The sequence below is a fragment of the Lutra lutra genome, chromosome 11 (genome assembly GCF_902655055.1).
Source record: "Lutra lutra chromosome 11, mLutLut1.2, whole genome shotgun sequence".
Taxonomy (NCBI): domain Eukaryota; kingdom Metazoa; phylum Chordata; class Mammalia; order Carnivora; family Mustelidae; genus Lutra; species Lutra lutra.
In genome coordinates, this window is record NC_062288.1 from 61,796,169 (window position 1) to 61,816,353 (window position 20,185).

Consider the following 20,185-nt stretch of genomic DNA (forward strand, 5'->3'; position numbering starts at 1 on the left):
GCTACAGATATTAAGAGAAGTACTATAATTTTTATATTTTCAAATGGGCATATGAATGTATAATCATGTTTGACATTTTAGATTTCAATTTTTAAAAAAGTGGGTAAGAAACGAAAACAAAACAAAATAACCCTTTTGATCAAGTGCTTCTGCATCTCTTGAAAATAAGTTCCTTGTTATTTTTTCTCAGGGTAACTATTACAATGATAATTTATTTTTTTTAATAGAAAGGTGAGAGACTTTCCCATAACACTCCACCGAGTCCCTTCTTCTCCTCTTGCAATTTCCAAACAACACTGAGAAATCACCCATACACTCAATTCAGTGGGGACAGATAGCATGCTGAAATCTAAGAGCATTATAGACGTACAGAATATCCTCTAAATCATGAATGAGTACAAATTCTTTTCCACAAGTGAAGATTCAAATGGCTAATTCCCCATCTAAATCAGAAATCATTTTCTTATTATTTTTATGGCAACCCAGCATTTCATTTAATCACATAATGTATTTTATAGTGCTCACTTACTCTCTGGGCATTAATCATAATGTCCATCTCTGACAAAGTAAAATCCCAAACCAAAACAATAGTGATAACTACCACCAAAACCGAACAACTAAACAAAACCCAACACACACACTTTCTCCAGTAACAAACATTCACTAATAACTACTGCCTGTAATGCTCAATATTAAATGCTTATTTCAAAACTATTTATTTTTTTAAAAGATTTTATTTGTTTATTTGACAGAGAGAGAGGGATCACAAGTAGTCAGAGAGGCAGGCGGGGCGGGGGGGTGAGAGGGAGCAGGCTCCTTGCTGAGCAGAGAGCCCGAGGTGGGGCTTGATCCCAGGACCCTGAGATCATGACCCGAGTCAAAGGTAGAGGCTTTAACCCACTGAGCCACCCAGGCGCCTCTATTTCAAAACAACTTAAAAGGAAACACAGCTTTCCTTATAAATATATCTAAACAGAATAAATAATCAGAGGCACATTCAAAGTGTCACCCTCTCCTACAACAACTTGTCCATCCTCCCCATCTAGTTTCAACATAAAAAGCAAAGGAAACCGTCAAGAAAACAAAGAGGCAACCCACAGAATGGGAGAAGATATTTGCAAATATCTTCAGATATTTGCTACAGAAAAAGGGCTGATATCCAAGATATATAAAGAACTTCTCAAACTCAACACCCAAATAGCAGATAATCAAGTCAAAAAAATGGGCAGACATGAGCAGACACTTCTCCAAAGACATACAAATGGATAGCAGACACGTGAAAAAACGTTCATCATCATTAGCCATCAGGGAAATTCAAATCAAAACTACACTGAGATACCACCTTACACCAGTCTGAATGGCAAAATTCAACAGGGCAAGAAACAACAAATGTTGGAGAAATTGTAGAGAAAAGGGAATCCTCTTAAGCTATTGGTGGGAATGCAAATTGGTGCAGCCACTTTGGAAAAAAAAAGTGTGGAATTTTCTCAAAAAATTAAAAATAGAGCTACCCTATTACCCAGCAATTGTACTGCTGGTTATTTACTCCAAAGATACAGATGTAGAGAAAAGAAGGGCTATATGCATCCCAATGTTCATAGCAGCAGTGTCCACAGTAGCCAAAATGTGGAAAGAGTCAAGATGCCCTTCAACAGATGAATGGATAAAGATGTGGTCCACATACACAATGGAATGTTACTCAGCCATCAGAAAGGATGAATTCCCAACTTTTGCATCAATGTGGATGGGACTGGAGGAGACTTTGCTAAGTGAAATAAGTCAAAAAGAGAAAGTCAATTATCATACGATTTCACTTATTTGTGGAACATATGGAATAGCATGGAGGACATTAGGAGAAGGGAAACATGAAGAGGGAGAAATCAGAGTGGGAGACAAACCATGAGAGACTATGGACTCCAGGAAGCAACCTGAAGATTTCAGAGGTGGGGGGGGGCAGGGATGGTTGAGTCTAATGATGGATATTAAGGAGGGCACAGATTGCATGGAGCACTGGGTGTTGTACGCTAACAATGAATCATGGAACACTACATCACAAACTAATGATGTACTGTATGGTGACTAACATAACACAATTAAAAAACAACAACAACAACAACAAAAACCCCTAGAATAATAGTTAGGAACATCAGTAAAGCTGCTGAGGAAACAGGTACTTGAAGAATTTTTCACAAAACCAATTATTCTCCAAATAAAGTTTATTTTGAAAATATAACATAGTCATATAAATTTAAATAGGACACATCTAGCAATATTAATGAGTCAAATTATATTACAAGTGAGGTTGCCGTTCATGTCTGATTATTCCGGTGAATGGAAAGACACAAAGTTGCAGCTAAACCAAAGGCAGATACTTAAAAGCATCATAACTTATTTGTATGTTTTCATTTCATACTTGTGACTACCTATTTAGATGGGAATAAATGTAAATTCACATGAGATAAAGAAATATGCTGCCCAAATAATCAAAATTATTTTTACTTTTCCTGCTCAATCAATAATGTCTATACAAGGTAGCACCCCATGACAAGCTCGTTCCTTTCCAATGAACACAGCATAAAGCTTTTAGTACTGTGGTTCCTAACTCCTCCAGGTGGGAGGAAAACAGCAGTGACAATTTAAGAGTTTTCTACATACAGCTGATTTCATCAGAAAAAGGTGTTATATATGCTCTTCCCAAGACCTTTATGTTTTAGTGAGGAAAATGCAATATACAACTAGTGAAAATAGCCTGTATATGATATAATAATTATAATTCTCTAAAAAAACAAACAAAAAAACTAGAGGTAAACAAGAATGAAAGAACTAAGACACATATCTCGACCCTCTCACAGTATAGGGTTTTTGAGGCAATTCAGTGCTAACCCCAACAATGAAACCAGAGCCAGTTCTAGATTAGAGGGAGAATTCAAAAGCACCCCAAACAGCCAGTAAACCATCTTCAAAGGATAAGGACCCAAAGACAAAAAACAGCACTGACTGTTGGGAGTACAAACTGAAGAGAAAATGAGGCCCAGTGAAGTCAAAGGAGGGCAATATAAGATACTGAACTTGGGGACTGCAATCTTGTTGCACAAGTTAGCTGTTGACCTCAGGCAAAACAATCGATCTCCTCGAAGAATAACTTCCTCATCTATTAAGTAGGTACACTAAGATCCACCAGCTTTGTTCATAGGCTTCAGAACAACTAAAATCAAAGACAACAATACACTTGAGATCACTTTATAAATAATAAAGAACTATTCTTAGTAAATGAAGATTTGGAGGCTTTTTCAAAGTAATAAGAATAAAAGCTAATTTCAGGTAAAATTAGAAAATCATCCATTTTTTGATCCAGGACAGATTTCTATGCAATAGTAGCTGCTGTGGGAGTGTGTCATATTTTGCTAAGCAGAAATGAGAAATATAATGAGGGAAATTTATTTCCCTCATGATATAATGTTATTGTAGTATAATACACTAGTTACAGATTTTATTCATTAATAAATCAGGAAAGGTCATTGGCTAGACTTAAAAACTAAACACTAACTAAACACACTCTTCCCCAGTTACAAAATTTTGACACATTACTACAAAGAACCAGACATATACAATTTGTCCTATCAACCATTATAGGTTTTTAGTCTCTAGGAATGGAACCTTATACAGCTAAGTCCTGGGTAGAAGGTTTCAATGTATACATATTTATAAGTCATTAACTTTGCTACTCACTTCAGCATTGCACATCTCCTCAGTAGAGCAGTAACTACTAACAAGGCCAGCTCAACAACCATTTCCTCTTTGCTTAAGCAGACTCAAAGGCAGTCACAGACACACTGTTTCATTATAACATGAAAATAGTAAGCCCTAGATATTGCACATGGCTTTTCAAATGTTAGTGTCTAACTTGGAGAAAATAGAGGGAAGTAGATAGGGGGAGCTAATTCGTGCTACAACCCGGTCTTATGTTGGACATACTCCCAGCTGCACTATTTTAAAATTACAAGTAAACAAGTAAGACAGAAGGCTTCATGTGTGAAAGTGGAAAATTGTCCAGAAGTCTTCTATTAAAGACAAATTAATTTTTTCTTCCCAATAACTCACCAGAAATAAATGGGCACTTAGGAATCTTAAGGGCTTCTTCGAATAATAGTCAGAAAAATATATAAAAATAAAAAACAGAACAAGAACAGCACATTATATAAAAGTAATACTTTTTTTTTTAAATGGTTGTCCTGTCTTTAAGGATGCATGCCATATAAAATGGGCACATGTATCTCTATAACTCATCATGTTTATATGTAAATTCTCTGGCAGATATAAATCCATCTTTGTCTTCATCTTCTTTATCAAAAATATCCTCCACCAAAACATCATGATGACTTTCATTCACCACGGCACCATGCTTTTCAAACTCCTTCTTTAAATACACTTTCACCTACAAAATAATGGGTCTCATTAATAATTCTAATTCATAAGATACCCACATCAAGCCAGTTAATATCACAGAGTGGACTGGTAGTTCATTTGATTATATATAACAATGACTAAACAGCTACCATATATTTCTAATGACAGTAAAAGAATTATAAGGAATTTTCTCCCGTTAAAAACTGTTGCTATACAGTTATAGTAGAGACACAGAATATTGCTCAGAGGCAAAGATAAGGCTTATATTATCTGAAAAACACCCGGTGAAAGCATATTATCTATTCTTTTTTTTTTTTTAAGATTTTATTTATTTATTTGTCAGAGAGAGAGAGCGAGCACAGGCAGAGGCAGAGGGAGAAGCAGGCTCCCCACAGAACAAGGAGCCCGATGTGGGACTCGATCCCACGACGCTGGGATCATGACCTGAGCCGAAGGCAGCGGCTCAACCAACTGAGCCACCCAGGCGTCCCCGCATATTATCTATTCTTAATCGGAGTCTAAATAAAGCCAAGCATTTGAAAGGCTGTGGTCTTTCACTCCATTGAATTATCCAGATCTCATTTTCTAACTAGGGTCAGAATTACAGATATTTCTACTAAAATAAGATTAAAGGATGACATTTTTTAAAGTTATTTTTTAGATTTAAAATTTTTTTATTATTTACAAAAAATCCAGTATAACATACAGTATTACATTAGTTTCAGATGTATAATATAGTGAGTGATTCAATAATTCTATACATCACTCAGTGCTCATCATGGTAAGTGTATTTTTAACCCCCTTCAGTTATTTCACCCATCCCCCACCTGCCTCCTCCCTCTCCTAACAGCATTTTTAATTTAAGTAAGTGTTTGCTAATAGTACATGTTGTGGACCTGACTACTATCATGCCTTATGACCTTCCAATCTCGGAAATTAAAGCAAAATCCAGCCTTATGAGTGCTTAGATTAAAAATTTCCACTCTCGTTCAGACATTTAAGGATATAAACATAATGCTGCTCTTAATTACTCACTAGATTCACCATAATGCAGTTATGCACCAAAATGCATAACCTGCATTTTCATTTTTCATCAGATCTCTAGGACTCCTTCTGTTAGATAAGTAATTTCAAATCCTTCCCCCCTTACGGCCAATATATAAACATATGACATACATTTACTTTTAAGATTCAGGAGATTTAATGAAGTTGTTAAAAAAAAAAGGATGAGTAAAGCTACATGGATTAATATAGAATTATCTCTAGGATTCACTGCAAATAAAGCAAGATGCCAAATATTATGTATATCATGCTACTTTTTGTGTAAGAAAAGGGGAAATAGGAAAATGTATTCATGTTTGTTTATATTTGCATAAACACTAGAAAGATACATTAGAGCCCAATAAAACTGCATGCAGAAGGGGAAAGATCACATAATAGAATAGGATGTGGGTGGGAGAAAGACTTCCCATTAAACACCTTTTTTAACTGGATTGATTTTTTTTGGAACCATGTGAATGTGTTGTATATTTAAGATTTTTTTCACCTTTTTTTTTTTTTACTAAATTTTTAAATTTTTTAATAAACATACAACGTATTTTTAGCCCCAGGGGTACAGGTCTGTGAATCGCCAGGTTTACACACTTCACAGCATATTTAAAATTTTCTTTTAATGAAAGGTAATTAAAATTTATCTTGGACAGAAAAAAGTCCTATGACTGGTAATAATATGACGTGTTATAAATTGAGTTACTGTAGCTCATGACTCTGTGAGTTCCTAACAACCGTACTTATTTAAGACTTAATCATTTCCTGGCCATTAGAGTGAAATTGATCAAAACATAAAAAGGGACTTGATTTCTGGCCAGCCAAGGGAAGATGGAGAACATGGGCAAGCAGAAAAACAGAGCAGATATCTACCTCCACTTCTTTCCCCACAGCTGCCAGACCAAGACAGGTATGTGTAAAAATGGCTCCAAAAGCCCAAATAAATGTTAGAAGACTTCTTGCTTTCCCTTTACTCAGATATCAGGATTAAGAGGGGGCTGAGAAAGGTCTGGTTCTTCCAGGTGTGAACCAGAACAAAACAGCATGTGGGTTGTTTGCAGTTAATTGCTAGGAAATTACAAGTACATTTAACAGCCAGTTTACAGTTCTAAACAGAAACCATCAACATGAGATATTTCTCATGACATCTATGTTTCTTATATAGCAATTCCAAAATGGGAATTGTCTTAGCAAAATGGATCTTTCAAAAACTCAGGGTGAGGGCAAGATACAGTGAAACTTAAATATGGTGCGGATGACGGGGGGCAGGGGCAAAAGAATGAATGATGTTTCCTAAGTCTCAATATATTTCTCTCCAAAACAAGGATTTCCTATTAAAAAAAAAAAAGCCAACATTCAAAGCATTAGTATTTTTAAAAAGCTTATAAATATTTTATCCAAGTAAAAATAAATTTTCATTAAAAATATATTTTTTAAAAAGTGAGAAGAAAGAAACAAAGAAAGAAAGGAATATGAGGAAGGAAAGATCACCTCAGCTTTAGAGAGTTTCCAGTCATCATTAAGATCCATTTCTTGGAATGACTCATGGGATCTTGGTCCATTTCGAATCTCCAGGAGATCGATGTTGAATATAAGTGTACTCTCTGGGGGAATTTTACCTGACATGAGAAGAGAGGGAGGTTAACTTTTATTTAAACAATCTCAGAGTTTTTTTTTTTTTTAAAGATTTTATTTATTTATTTGACAGAGAGAAATCACAAGTAGGCAGAGAGCAGGCAGAGAGAGAGGAGGAAGCAGGCTCCCTGCTGAGCAGAAAGCCCGATGTGGGGCTCGAACCCAGGACCTGGGATCATGACCTGAGCCAAAGGCAGCGGCTTAACCCACTGAGCCACCCAGGTGCCCCACAATCTCAGAGTTTTTATGACAGAAAACTTATGACACTGAAAAATATTCTCTTGATTGAATTAAATGAAGAGCCTTCCTAACATTATCACACATAAATTATTTTATAATTATATTTTACTCAAGTAAATAGAATAGAGAAGGAATAATCCAAAGTAGTAGATCAAAAGCAGTCTGTTTCTGACTTTGCAATTACAAATTGTGTTGTGCACACAAACATATACATACGTATAGATATACCCAGTGGCCTGGTATTGTTTCAAATATAATTAATATATTACGTATTACATGCAAAAATGATTTAAAGGGCTTTAGATAATTCAGAGTTAATTATAGTACAAGTGATTTACTAATTTGGGGGTCACCAAAAGTTCTGACCTGGAATATACAGTCCTGCCATTTTGACCACTGGGAGGCAGTATCGAGCTGAGTGAGAACTGGTGTCACACTAGCTGGTATGAAAGCTTACTCCTGCCCTGGTTTAAGCCTATTTTCTCATCTGAAAAATGCAGAATCTGTCGGGAGGATGAAAGACGATAAATCCATGCAAAATATTTAGCATAATACTCGATAAATAGTGAACCGTCAGTATATAATAATAAGACAGAATTCTCCTACAGGCTTAAAAACAATACAGAAAGTTTCAACAATTTCAGAAAGTTAGGCAACATCCCCTCTGATATAGAACATTATACCTATTTTGAAAAAATTTCATTAGAGAAGAAATTAAAACAAATTTCTGAGAAGGGAGATAAAAATCTTTAAAAATGAAAAGAGCTTTGTTAAAGTCCCAGGGACCTTAAAAAAAAAACTTTCTGGGAAATACAAACAATTTTTTTCAACTTATTTCCTTATAACTATATTTAACATACAGGTCTGGGTAAACATTACAAATATTTCTTAGTCCCCCTCCACCCACCCACCCAAATCCCACATATTTTTATGAAAGATCGTTTGTTAAGTATTAAAGAGAACAAAACTTACGCTGTGTGCCCAAGCTTACCATTCCAGATCTAGACAGAGAAGCGACATATACTAGGTCATTGAAAAAACTGGTGTCTTTCCAGAGGCATGCAAACATGGTACCAAAGGACTACAAAATTAGTGTTAAAAACATATTAGCACAGTTAGTTTCACGGCTCTCAGTTTGGAGGAAATGACTCAAATTTAGATCTCTACCTGTTATAAAGTAAAATTGAGTTAAAGACAGTATGGAGAAAGAGTAACGGACTAATACTACCTCTACATTAAAGGTGAGACAATAAAGATACAGCGGGAAGGTAAAAGAATACATCTGTACATCAGAGAAAACATTTTCTTTTTTTTTTGTTTTTTAAAGATTTTATTTATTTGACAGACAGAGATCACAAGTAGGCAGAGAGGCAGGCAGAGAGAAAGGGGGAAAGCAGGCTCCCCGCTGAGCGGAGAGCCCAATGCAGGGCTTGATCCCAGGACTCTGGGATCATGACCTGAGCTGAAGGCAGAGGCTTTAACCCACTTAGCCACCCAGGTGCCCCCAGAGAAACATTTTCTAGATACTTGATTTTCTTCTCTAAAGAAATTATTAAAATAAGAATTGAATTTGGTTAGTAAATCCCATTCTGTGCATAAGATTTATATAGCAAGTTCCATTTTAGAACATACAATGCTTCACAGATGGCACTTACTTATCAGGAAACTGGGGCTAGGATTCTCACTTTGTGAATAGTTAAGCTTAGACCTAAGGATACTGTGCAGTCTGTAGAATAAGAGTAATTCTATAGAATCTGATTCTATAGAATCAGAGTGGTTCCCTGTCTGGATCTGATGACTACTCAATATTATTTGGGGGGTGGGGGTGGGCATCAGGTGGTTCAGTCCACTAAGAGTCTCATTCTTGGTTTCAGCTCATGAGAGCATAAGATCAACTCCTGGGGAGGGCTCCACGCTCAGCCGGGAGTCTGCCTGAGATTCTTTCCCTCTGCCCCTCCCCCTACTCACTCATGCATGTGTACTCTCTCTCTCCCTAAAATAGATAAATCCTTTAAAAAATAATTTTTTCCTTCATTATGTAATACATTCCCATTGTAGGCAATTTGGAAGAGACAGAACCAGAAATAGAAATAATTCCCAGCCATCCATTGTCACCATTCTTTATTATTTCCTTGTGATTCACTGTATATGTGTATATACTTTTTCCTAATACTTACTCTTGCATATACTACAGCTTTATTTTCCACTTTTACATGTAACATTATATCATACACACTTGGATATAATTTTTTTTTTTAATCTTTGAAATGCCATTTTTAAATAACTGGGCCCTATTTTATTTAGCTAAAGCCTTCTCATTATCCACTGAAGTTGTTTCCAGGTATTTTTGCTATTAGAAACAATGTAGTACTGGACATCCCTGTTCATGAATCTTTCTCCTGACACCTGATTATTCCCTTACGTTAAACTAGAGAGGATAAATAAATTAAAAAAAAAAAAAAAAGAAGTTCTGCCAAACCTCTCTGCCTATCTCTGTTTGTCAAATAAATAAATTAAAAAAAAAAATCTAAAAAAAAAAAGAAAGAAAAAAACTAGAGAGGAAATACAGGACATGTGCATATCCTATACAGGAAACATCATCGGGCCTCCTGTAAATAGCCCTTTGGAAAGCTGTACGGCTTCCCATACCAACTATGCGCATGCGCATCTGCCCGGCAACAAGCTAGCACAAAATCTCCTGGAATAAGCTAGCTCATTTGCTTCTGTTTTATTAAACTCATTCTATGTCCCTCCATTCGTTTTCTCTCTCTCTTTTTTTTTTTAAAGATTTTATTTATTTGACAGAGAGAGAGAGATCACAAGTAGGCAGAGAGGCAGGTAGAGAGAGAGAGAGAGGGAAGCAGGCTCTCCACTGAGCAGAGATCCCGATGCGGGGCTCAATCCCAGGACCCTGAGATCATGACCTGAGCCAAAGGCAGAGGCTTAACCCACTGAGCCACCCAGGTGCTCCCGCACTCCATTAGTTTTTATAAATGAATGTTTAAAAGATTATAAAACAACTTTAAAACAAGAGTGAAAACAACTTCCAAAAAACAAAACAAAACAAAAAAAAACCTCTTTGTTGTATAAAACTTCAGTTGTAAGTCACCAGCAGTTCACATCTAACCCTCATTCAATACCTTAACCACCTACATTTTACATGTTCAACTCATCAAAACATGTCTGTTGAATAATCTTTCTTTTTGCATTGTCAAAATAAGTCGATGAGTTTCAGCGGGAGAGGATGAAAAAGTTCTGGAAGTGGATAGTGGTAATGCTTGTACAACCATTTGAACGTTCATAGTGTCACTCACCTGTACACTTAAAAAACGGTTAAAATAGTACGTTATGGGTACTGTGCCACAATTAAAAAAAAAACACCATTATTTGGGTTAACATGGTGGTTAATTGTTAATGACAGAGTTGAAGGTTCCAGAACTTTTTATCATTAACTCAATTGACTATTAAGATATAATGGCTTTAATTTGACCATTTCAAATGATAATCAAGACACAATCACACTTCCAAAAAAAATACACATCCTCTACTTACTTTAAGGGGGGGGGGGGGAGAACCATCTAGTAGTTACTTTGATTTTGGTCTCCTAATCCAGAGAAGAACTCCAATACTATAGTAAAAAGGTAGAATTGTTATTACCTTTTCCTTCTTTTCCATAGCCCAGGGCAGGAGGAATGGTGAGCTTTCTCTTCTCTCCTACACACATTCCCTTCAAGCCCTGGTCCCAACCTTTGAGAGCCTCCAGGATGCCCAAGGTAAACCAAATGGGCTGACCATTGTTATGTTTGTGACTACAACAGAAAAAAAAAAACAACAACAACACATTAGAACTGTTTAGAAACTTTATTTATTGCTGTGGTATATATTTTTTCTACCCATAAGTGATTAAATTTGGAAATTAACAAAAACAGTTATATACATACACAAAAACCAAGTCAATTTTGTAATTCACTGCCCATATTTCTTGATACAAATTTCACACAATTGACTCAGATAGAAAAGGGCAGAGGGAATAATAATAAAACAGTTAATAACTATTTGTGATTTTTTGTGTACAGGTATTACCCTAAATGCTTTGCTTCTTTTAACTCTAACAATGACCATATGAAGTAAGTACCATTATCCCCCCCCCACCCGCCCATTGTACAGAGGAAGAAACTGAAGTATGCCAGTATATAATCCAACTCCAAAGTTCAGGTCTTAACCACAGGGATGCTGTCCCAGGAAAATTGTAAGGGGCAGAAGAGGGAAAAATAATGGAAAATGGGAGAGTTGGGGAAGGAAGATGAGAAGCTAAGGAGAATTTACTGCCAAGACACATGGGTCCATACCCACATGGACACTGGAGAGTCAGGAGCACAGCACCGTCTAGCTTACCCACAAACTGTCCTGATGTACAGCCTGGTGATGGCTCTAATAGATGGAAAAGGCTGTTCTTCAACCCTGAACCCCTAGACGGTGGCTGCAGGCATCTTCTGTGGGGCTCTGCAGGGAAGCCTGGAGGAGTGGGCCCTCAAAGACTGAGGGAGAACAAAATAGTCAAAGTATCCTGGCTCATGAGCTGGAGAGAGGCCAGCCTAAGAAACAGCTGGCAAGCTGCTAGGGGGCTTGTGGGCTGAGCAGGACCTGAGCCCCAAATAGCTCCCTTCAGTGTAATAAGGAAAGTGTTCTCAAAGATATTTTAGAGGTGAGAACAAGAAACAATGCTGCTAGGTTTCATGGGCACCAAGGTTAGTTACTAAATCCAGGTAAAGGCCATGACTTCCTCTTTTCCTTAATTTCCCCCCATTACTAAAGAAACAAACTGCCAACTGTAGACCACTTGGGAAGGCTAGAAAAGAATAAAGTAGGAAGAGAACAATCTGCCACCCAGCACTGACTACAGTTTGAACACATTTATTTTCACAGCTAAAGGATTTAAGCTATTCACCACAAGGCTATCGTTTTAGAAATGGCAAATGTGCTTTACGGTGGACCATTTGATGGTCACAATACTCGGGGTGAGCAGTTCCTGACCATTTACACTGAGGCCACATGACAACAGTCCCCTCATCGGATACTATAACTTTAGTAGCAAACTGCTAAATAATGTCTTATGGCTAGCATCAAAGTCCACATAAGTTCTGAGACCTGAAAGAAATCAGGCTGTGTTAACATGGAACTAAAAATAAAGATGTGATCGAAAATTTAAAACACAAACCTTAATATTGTTTAACCTTCATTGTGGTACTGGCTTTGTGGATAAGAAGACAGAGCTGTTGAGAATTCTATGGCAAGCCACTGTTTTGGAAAGTTTTAGAAGGGCTAACAGAGTTCAAAGAAGGGTGCCATTCACTTCTCTAAAGACAGACCAGGACTGAATGCTCAATGATGGCAGGTCATCAAAAATCAGATCCATGAAGGGCCACAAAGTTGCACTTCTTTAGTTCATGCCATTCTCTACCTGGCACGTCCTCTCTGCCCCCATTCTCCACCGGAAGGAATCTTCCACCCTCTTTCAAGGCCCATCTCAATTATGGTCTCTGAAAAGTCTTTCTTTTTGTCCACCTCTCAGAGCATAAATAAGGCTCCATTATGCCTTGTGAACATCTGAACATTCTGTACTATATAGCATGAGTTACTGACTTGTCTTCCTCCCCTCTGTAGATGATGTTCTGCTGAAGGACAAGGATCCACTCTTAATCATCTTTGCATCCTCAAGGCCTGACTTGTGGCCACTCAACAAGGGTTTGTTAGATGGACAGATAAATGAATGGACAAGGATGGAGAAGCAAAAATTTTTTAATCTCCCTAGTATCAAGCACAAGGCCTAACATAAAAGAAATGCTCAATAAACACTTTTGGAATGGAATGAAGAGAATCAATGCTTAATTAGAAATCAGTACACTTGTAAAACTTCCATGTTGCAATTTCTTTGTTTATAGAACAGAAATAATGATAGTGTAACCACCTGAAAATCCTTCACTGTAGGTATTGGATTAATCTTCCATAACCACACCCACACCCATCAATGAAGTCTTTGAATTTCTAGAAAGAAACAAATAATGAAACAAATCATGGTTCTGTGCCTTGACCAAAATGTTATCTGTAAGTATAAAGATTAAATAAACCAATGGACTAGGATTAGCATACCCTACAACAAGCAAATAAATGATTGTGTACGCATCTCATGAAGTCGCTGTGAAAAGTTTTAAGTAAATTTCACCTACACCAAATAAAAAATGGAATTTTTCCCTCGGGAATGAAGTATGAAAAACAAGAATTCCTTTTTTTTTTTCTACGTACCGCCTAACTATACATCTAGATATTTCTTCAGTATTTCAAAGATTCTAGCGCGAATTTTTATAATAAAAAATTAACCCCTTATCCTTACCACGTTTCCAATAAGAACTTCACAGGCCCCGTCATATAAGATTGTGGTTAAACCATTTCCTTTCCCAAAGAAGGAAATAATATATTGCCTTTTTTTTTTTTTTTTTTTTTTTTTTTTTTTTTTTTTTAAAGAGAGGTGAAACCTGGTACAGGCTACCTTTGCTGCCCGAGGTCTGGCATAGGTGGGTGGGTTCTTCACTACTTCGCCTTCAGGGTACAATTACTTACGTGGAGTGAAATAAGGAGCCATCCTTTTCTAAGTAACCTTCATAGTGGACCAACATCAAATCCCCCCCTTTGGTCTTGCGATGGCAGATGAAAGGTTTCTGGAGCACCTCAATTTTCACTTCTGGTTCAGGGATCAGAGCCCCGCTCAAAGAAGTGACCAACAAGGTCAACACCGCGATCCACAAGAAAAGCCTCATGTTGCTGGAGCTGGAAAGAAGTTCCCACAAAAACAGAGAAAGGACCCCCGACTTCATAGAGCTAGGAATATAGCTGAAGGCTTAAGGACAACGGCCTCTGGCACGTTCATGATTCCCCGATCCTAGCAGACGTGGCACATTCACTATAACTTTCCCACGCAGGGCGAACCCACCTCTAAAGAGTTAAACTCCAAACCCGGGTCTGACTGGCTTACATAGCTCGGCCGCCGGAGAAAGACGACTTCCCATTGGCTTACGGTGCTGTCCGCTGGAGACCCTCAAACCAATGATGCTGCAACAACTACAGCTGGGCAGAGCTGTCCGCGGGTCTGGCTGCGAACCGCAGGGAGTGGTCCTAGAGTTCCGCGGATTAAAGAATTTCACAACGTCGGACTTCTGGGGACCAAAAGACACGCGGGGCTAACCGGAAACGCCTCCGGCCGATTTACATCTGTAAAATATGCGGGCTCAGCTTCCTGGGAAGAGTACTGGGCCTGGGGAAAGGTTAGCGGTTTCCGGAAACACTCGTTTACTCTAGCAGATGCTGAGAGGCCGCCCCCAGGATTCCACCCTCCTGCTAATGCGATTATTTAATTTACGGTATAGACGATAAAGACTTTAATAGTTCTGTAGGGTTCGCAGAGCGCGTTGCGTTTCCGTGCGTACACCTCACAGCACTGCGGGTAAAGCAGGTTCTTTAATCCCAGTTAAATGATAAGTATATCTGGGTTGGGAGAGGTTAAGGTCCCGTTTAAAGTTGTTCAGCCTCAAAGCAGTTGAGCTCCGCCCTCAAATCCGATCCGACGCGTTCTACAACGCCGCGTAATGTTATGGCTGCTAATTTTTATCACAAGGTGGTAACCGTAGTGTAGAGGGTCAATGATAGCTTCTATCATGGATAAGGAGGCGCAGACCTCCACTTTAAAAAAGCAACAGTCATCACGGTGATGAGGTACATGGGCTTATCTTAGCTTAAAATTACTAGCTTTACCTTTTTAGCCTAATTTCAAAAGCAAAACATGTTCGTTATGGTCGATTTGGAAGAGACTGGAAAACACGAACGTAGCTTTTCCGTTTAAAATACAGGAGTCGAATTAAATATGAATTTCAGAAAATAACGAATCCATCGTTCTGTATTTTACATGCTAAATCTGGCAATCTTATGCTAAAGAAAAAGAGAAAAAAAGATCGTCTACAGCGCCTCCATCTACAAATAATCACCTTAACATTTTTGGTGCATGCTTCCCTCACATAAACCTAAAATAATTTGGACCAGATTGTACACTTTGTTTCGTACTCTGCTCTTTCCACTTAATCTGTTGTTAACATTTTCCCTAGCCAAATATTCTTAGCACAGTACTTTCTCACACTTTAATATGCTTAGGAATCCCTCGGAGAATCTTGTTAAAATGCAGATTTCGACTCAGGAGTCCTGGGCTGGGGGTGAGATCCTGCGGTTTTGACAAACTCGTAGGTGCCGCCAGTGCCGCTGTCCATGGATCACACTTCCAGCAGCGAGGCCTTAGGGTTTAGACAACATGTTTACTAGCCTCACAGTATCCTATTGTGAAATTCCCAGCAACTCTGTAGGCTCTTGCTGGCTAGGTCTATTTTGTGGGATTAATTACCCTTGAAATAAGAATTGGACCCTGGGAAGTAGAATGCAGGAGGCACCCCAAGGGGTCACATTGACCCCCAAACACCGAGTGGTGGGTTCTTCTCAATCTACGGTACCATTAACATGATTGTATGCCATACTGATCCTTCCCTCAGACCCTACACTTACTCCCAATCCCGCCTCCCAGGACTCAATTTCCATGCCAGCCCCTCCCTCTACGTCAGCCCTGCCGCCGCCGCCGCCGCCGCGGTTGCTGCCAAACCCGGGAGTGGATTTTAGGAACGTGCACGCGGACCGCGCCCTGGGCATGCGCAAGCGGGCCCCGGGCCCGGCGGGTCGGGGACTCAGGTAGCTTAAGGTTGCACCGCCTGCGACCCACTGTCTCGCTAGCGGCAACTTGGAGGCTGCAGCCACCACTCGGGCCCACAGGGTGCCTTGGCCTCCTCGTGGACAGTGCGCCGGCTCCACCGCGCGGGCCCCCTGGCCAGCCGCTTCCTCCCGTGCCGAGGCAGCCGCAGTGACCCCGCCCCCGGGCCGAGGATGTGAGACTGGCCGGTCGTCCCCGCACCGGGCCCGGGCGCCGGGAGTCGGCGGCTCGGCAGCGCTGGGCGATGGCCCTGCTGCCGGTGCTCCTCGCCTCCTGGGGCTTGGGGCAGTGAGGTGCCGGCGGGAGAGGGGAAACGGCCCTGGCGCGGCAGGGACCAAGGGGCCTCGGGCGCCATGGAGGGGGTGCTGTACAAGTGGACCAACTATCTGAGCGGTGAGTGGGGGGCGCGCCAGACGCCGGGTCCTTTGTTTGAGCGGCCGGAGGGAGGCGTCGGGACGCGAGTCCTGGGGGTCGGGGTCATGGTCCCTCCTGAAACCAGAGAGGCCTGCATGGGCCGGGAGTATTTACCCAAAGGTATTCTCACAGGACCGTGTCACCCATGCTGTTCGGACACAGACCTCTGTTGGGGCTCGATGAGGGCCTTGGCTGTCCTTTCGCTTCAGGAGAAGCTATGAAATACTGAGCTTTGGGGTGACTTGAAAGGCAGGATGCCCTCGGTGTCAGCGGGAGGGGGTCGCTGCCTTCCGCAGTGGGGTGTTCTGGGAGTCTGTCGAATTCTGGCCAAGGAGCTGGTCTCGCCCGGCCAACAGATAGGTTGGAAGGTTTCAAATGAATGCCGAAGGTGAGCTGGAATTCCGGAGGTAAAAGGCCCTTTTTTCAAACAAAGTTCCCAGTGCAAACACTTTCCTTCTGTCACCTTCGGAGTCAGCTGGGCGGACCAAGGTATCAAGAGTGCCATCTCAACAGTTTGAACGCTCCAAAGTATGTACCCGGCTTTTGCTTTTCTCACTGAGCATTCTTTTTGTTTTACAGACTCACAAATTACCATAAAATGAAACTGTAGCAACTGTTTTGTTGCACTGCTGAGCAGAGTGGCTTAAAAATAGTACCCCGCCCCCTTTCCCATGTGTGGAAGTACTTTATTTCGTATCTTGGAAGGTCATAACTATTCTCCAACTGTGAATATGATTCAGAACTAGCATTTTTTTTTTTTTCATTTGTGCAACCAATGTTTAGTAAAAGTCTTCTGCTTGCTGGAAACTTGTGTTACTCACCTTTTGGGAACTAAACTTTGTTGTGGAAAATGAGCTGGACACTTATTAATTTTAATAGCACTGTATTTGAAACCAAAGGTATTCCCAGTATCTCTTATGGTGGGAGAGATATATTGTCCCACTCTTTCTTTGATAGAACAGTTTTTTAAAAGTTGTAGTGTGCTGATGCTCTAGGGTGGTTTAAGGACTGATGTGTCTGGGAGGATCAGTTGGCATAATGACTTTGATGAGGTTACGTAGCACAGCCAAAAGTGCACCTGTTGGGTGTACCCAGAATCTCTTCCTTATGCAAACTATGGTTAGGAGTGAGTCCTGTTTATTTTTCTAATAATCATTAGTAGAGGCTGAGTGAGGAGAAGTGTTAGAAGATCTTGCCTTTGCTTTTGAGGACTTTCTTTGATGTCAGATGATTAAACTAGATGTGGATAACTCGTGGCTGGACTTTGGTGAATGTCCAATGCTGGTTAACACTCTTGTAAGCTAAAGGGAACATGCTTGATCAGGTAATTTTCCTTTGAGGTATCTCCAATTCCTGAGATGTATGGCTCTTATGTCCTAAAGTAATTTTAGTTCCTGGTCTTTCACTCCTTTCCATCACACTTGCTTTTTAACTTTTTTCTTTCATCCTGAATACTCATCTTTCTTTTCTTCTACCTCCTCTCCACCCCCCCCCCTTTCTTTTTTTTGCTTCACCTTTCTTCCTCTCATTTATCTGGAAAGGTTAATCTCTGGGTACAGTACCTATTTCCTGTTGTGAAATGCCACTTTTACCACCACCTCCCAACTGTTGTTATGTATCTTTCAATAAATTGAAATTCCTCTAGAAGGATCTTTTGGAATCTTTATCATGTGATGCTTGTACCATCTGTCCTGTTGGAAAAGTCTTTTTTTTTTTTTTTCCTGCCCCAAGCAAATTCTGCAAGTATGCCAGGGTGGAAGCCCTAAAAAAGGGGGGCTGGAGCCATTGCCAAAGGCAACTGTCCTTATATCATGCTGCTTGTTCCCTTGAATCAGGTGCCTCCTCATTGTGGCCACACTGTTCATAGAACCCCATCACATCGCTGGGTACTTTTCCTGAATATACTTACAGTTACGTTTCAGCACATTGTCTTTCATCAGGACATCAATTTACTTCGGAAAGGAGCAGTATAGCCTAGGAGGAACAAATGCATTCTTGTTTCTTCCACCCTCCTATGTGAGTTAGTCTCCCAAAAGAGCATAGTGTGACTGTTGTTGTTGTTTTTAAGATTCTGTTCATTCATTTGATAGAGAGAGCGCACAAGCAAAGGGAGCAGGAGAGAGAGAAGCCAGCTACGTACTGAGCAGGGAGCCTGGCATGGGGTGCGACACAGGGCTTTATTCCAGGCCCCTGGGATCATGACCTGAGCCACACAGGCACCCCATGAAGCTTGTTTTTAAAAGTAATATTTTATCTTAAGGTTTTGCATGTAGTAATTTTAAAATACATATAATCTGAACTCCAGTTTTTGTTAATTCTGAATTTTTCTCTAAATCATACCTGCTTGTGGAATTTTGTCATGTCCACAGCTTGATATGGAAACCTTTTGTCAAAGTTGAGTGGACCAGTTAAGAAATCAGTTTATTCGCTGATCCTTTGACTACTTGGAGGACATTGTTAATTTCATTCAGCACCTGCGGTGTCCTGGGCACTGTGTTAACTACAGGGTAAGCAACACTGAGTAAGAGACACAATCCCAGCCTTCCTTGAGCTTATAGGGAGAGAGACATTCATTGAATAAGTACTTAGAAGCATGTTCCAAGCATGTGTGATTTGGGGGAAGGTGAAGGAGAAAAGCTAGTCTGTGTCATTGGAGAAGGCTTCTCTGAAGAAAAAATATAAGCAGAGCCTGAAGGATAAATAGAAGCTAGTTAGCAAGACCAAGGCAGAGCTGCAACTGGAGGTTGCGAAGAATTTTTAGCTATAGGGAATGTCTGTATGAAGGCCCCCAAGCAGCACAGAGACAGGCAAGTGAGGAAAGGAAAGAAGACCCACATGGCTGCAGAGTTTAGAGTGAGGCTAGGGTTCCAGCAAGGCTGCAGGAGTCTGTAGGAAGCTCCACAGGCCCCTGCAGGGCCTCTTATGCTGGTTTGAACACTGTGGAGTGGTTGGAGTGTGTGAAAGAGAGAGAGATGATGATGAGATTGCTTAAAAGCTTACTTTGATTGCATTTATTGTATTTTGCTAAATACTGTATTTTGTGAGTTTCTCTTGCCTCTTGAGATAAACTGGTAGGTATCAATTACTGGAAGTTGGAAGCATCATCAAGCCCTGAGAATAACATCTAAATTGTTTGCATGAGTATAGTGCTAAACTACAGAAATAGAAGCAGTCCCTTTTCCTAGTATGCTAGGTATTATATTCAGGTACCCTGTGCTCCTTAAAAGGAAAATGGAAAAAAAAAAAGAAGAGCGAGAGAAAGTGAGAGCTTATGTGTATTTTCTTCTTCAACAGCCCTAAACCATCCCACTTTTTAAGCATCAGAACATTGGACTTTCTGGGATTTAGTGTCAAGTCCTCTCTTCAACTATTAGATTAAACCTGGAATAAAGAGGAAATGGATCAGACATTTCACAAGCACCTGTACTGTGTGAGATGCAGAGCTAAGCATTGTATGTTTGTTATTTGTATCTTTCATGCCCTAAAAGTTGGTCAAGGAATATTACATATGCTTGGTTGTAAATGAATGCTCTACAGTAGAGCTCTAGTTGAGGAGTCCGCTGATACCAGCTCTGTCACTGCCAGCTTCAGAGTCGCTTTTCCATTCTGAGCTTAGCATCTTCCTCTGTAAAAATGATGAGA

At 39.9% G+C, this 20,185-nt stretch overlaps 2 protein-coding genes across 7 annotated transcripts in view; one reads left to right on the forward strand and one right to left on the reverse strand.

Annotated features, from left to right (window-relative positions):
* Positions 1-14,325, reverse strand: part of FKBP14 (FKBP prolyl isomerase 14) — a 28,019-nt gene extending 13,694 nt beyond the window's left edge. For 2 of the 3 annotated variants that reach the window (XR_007121374.1, XR_007121373.1), the window contains exons 1-4: positions 13,948-14,325; positions 10,987-11,138; positions 6,946-7,073; positions 2,260-4,435 (exon numbers count right to left, since the gene is read on the reverse strand). Coding sequence is in view for 1 of the 3 variants with exons in the window: in XM_047694187.1 (XP_047550143.1) it covers positions 4,277-4,435; positions 6,946-7,073; positions 10,987-11,138; positions 13,948-14,201 (693 nt within the window). In the remaining 2 variants the exon portion in view is untranslated. Of the gene's footprint in view, positions 1-2,012; positions 4,436-6,945; positions 7,074-10,986; positions 11,139-13,947 lie in introns of those variants that run through there. The other variant, XM_047694187.1, reaches the window with a different exon arrangement.
* Positions 14,326-14,519: 194 nt separating this feature from the next.
* Positions 14,520-20,185, forward strand: part of PLEKHA8 (pleckstrin homology domain containing A8) — a 52,818-nt gene continuing 47,152 nt past the window's right edge. For 3 of the 4 annotated variants that reach the window (XM_047694181.1, XM_047694180.1, XM_047694183.1), the window contains exon 1: positions 16,279-16,522. In XM_047694181.1, coding sequence (XP_047550137.1) covers positions 16,483-16,522 — 40 coding nt within the window. In that variant the 5' untranslated portion in view covers positions 16,279-16,482. Of the gene's footprint in view, positions 14,649-16,278; positions 16,523-20,185 lie in introns of those variants that run through there. The other variant, XM_047694182.1, reaches the window with a different exon arrangement.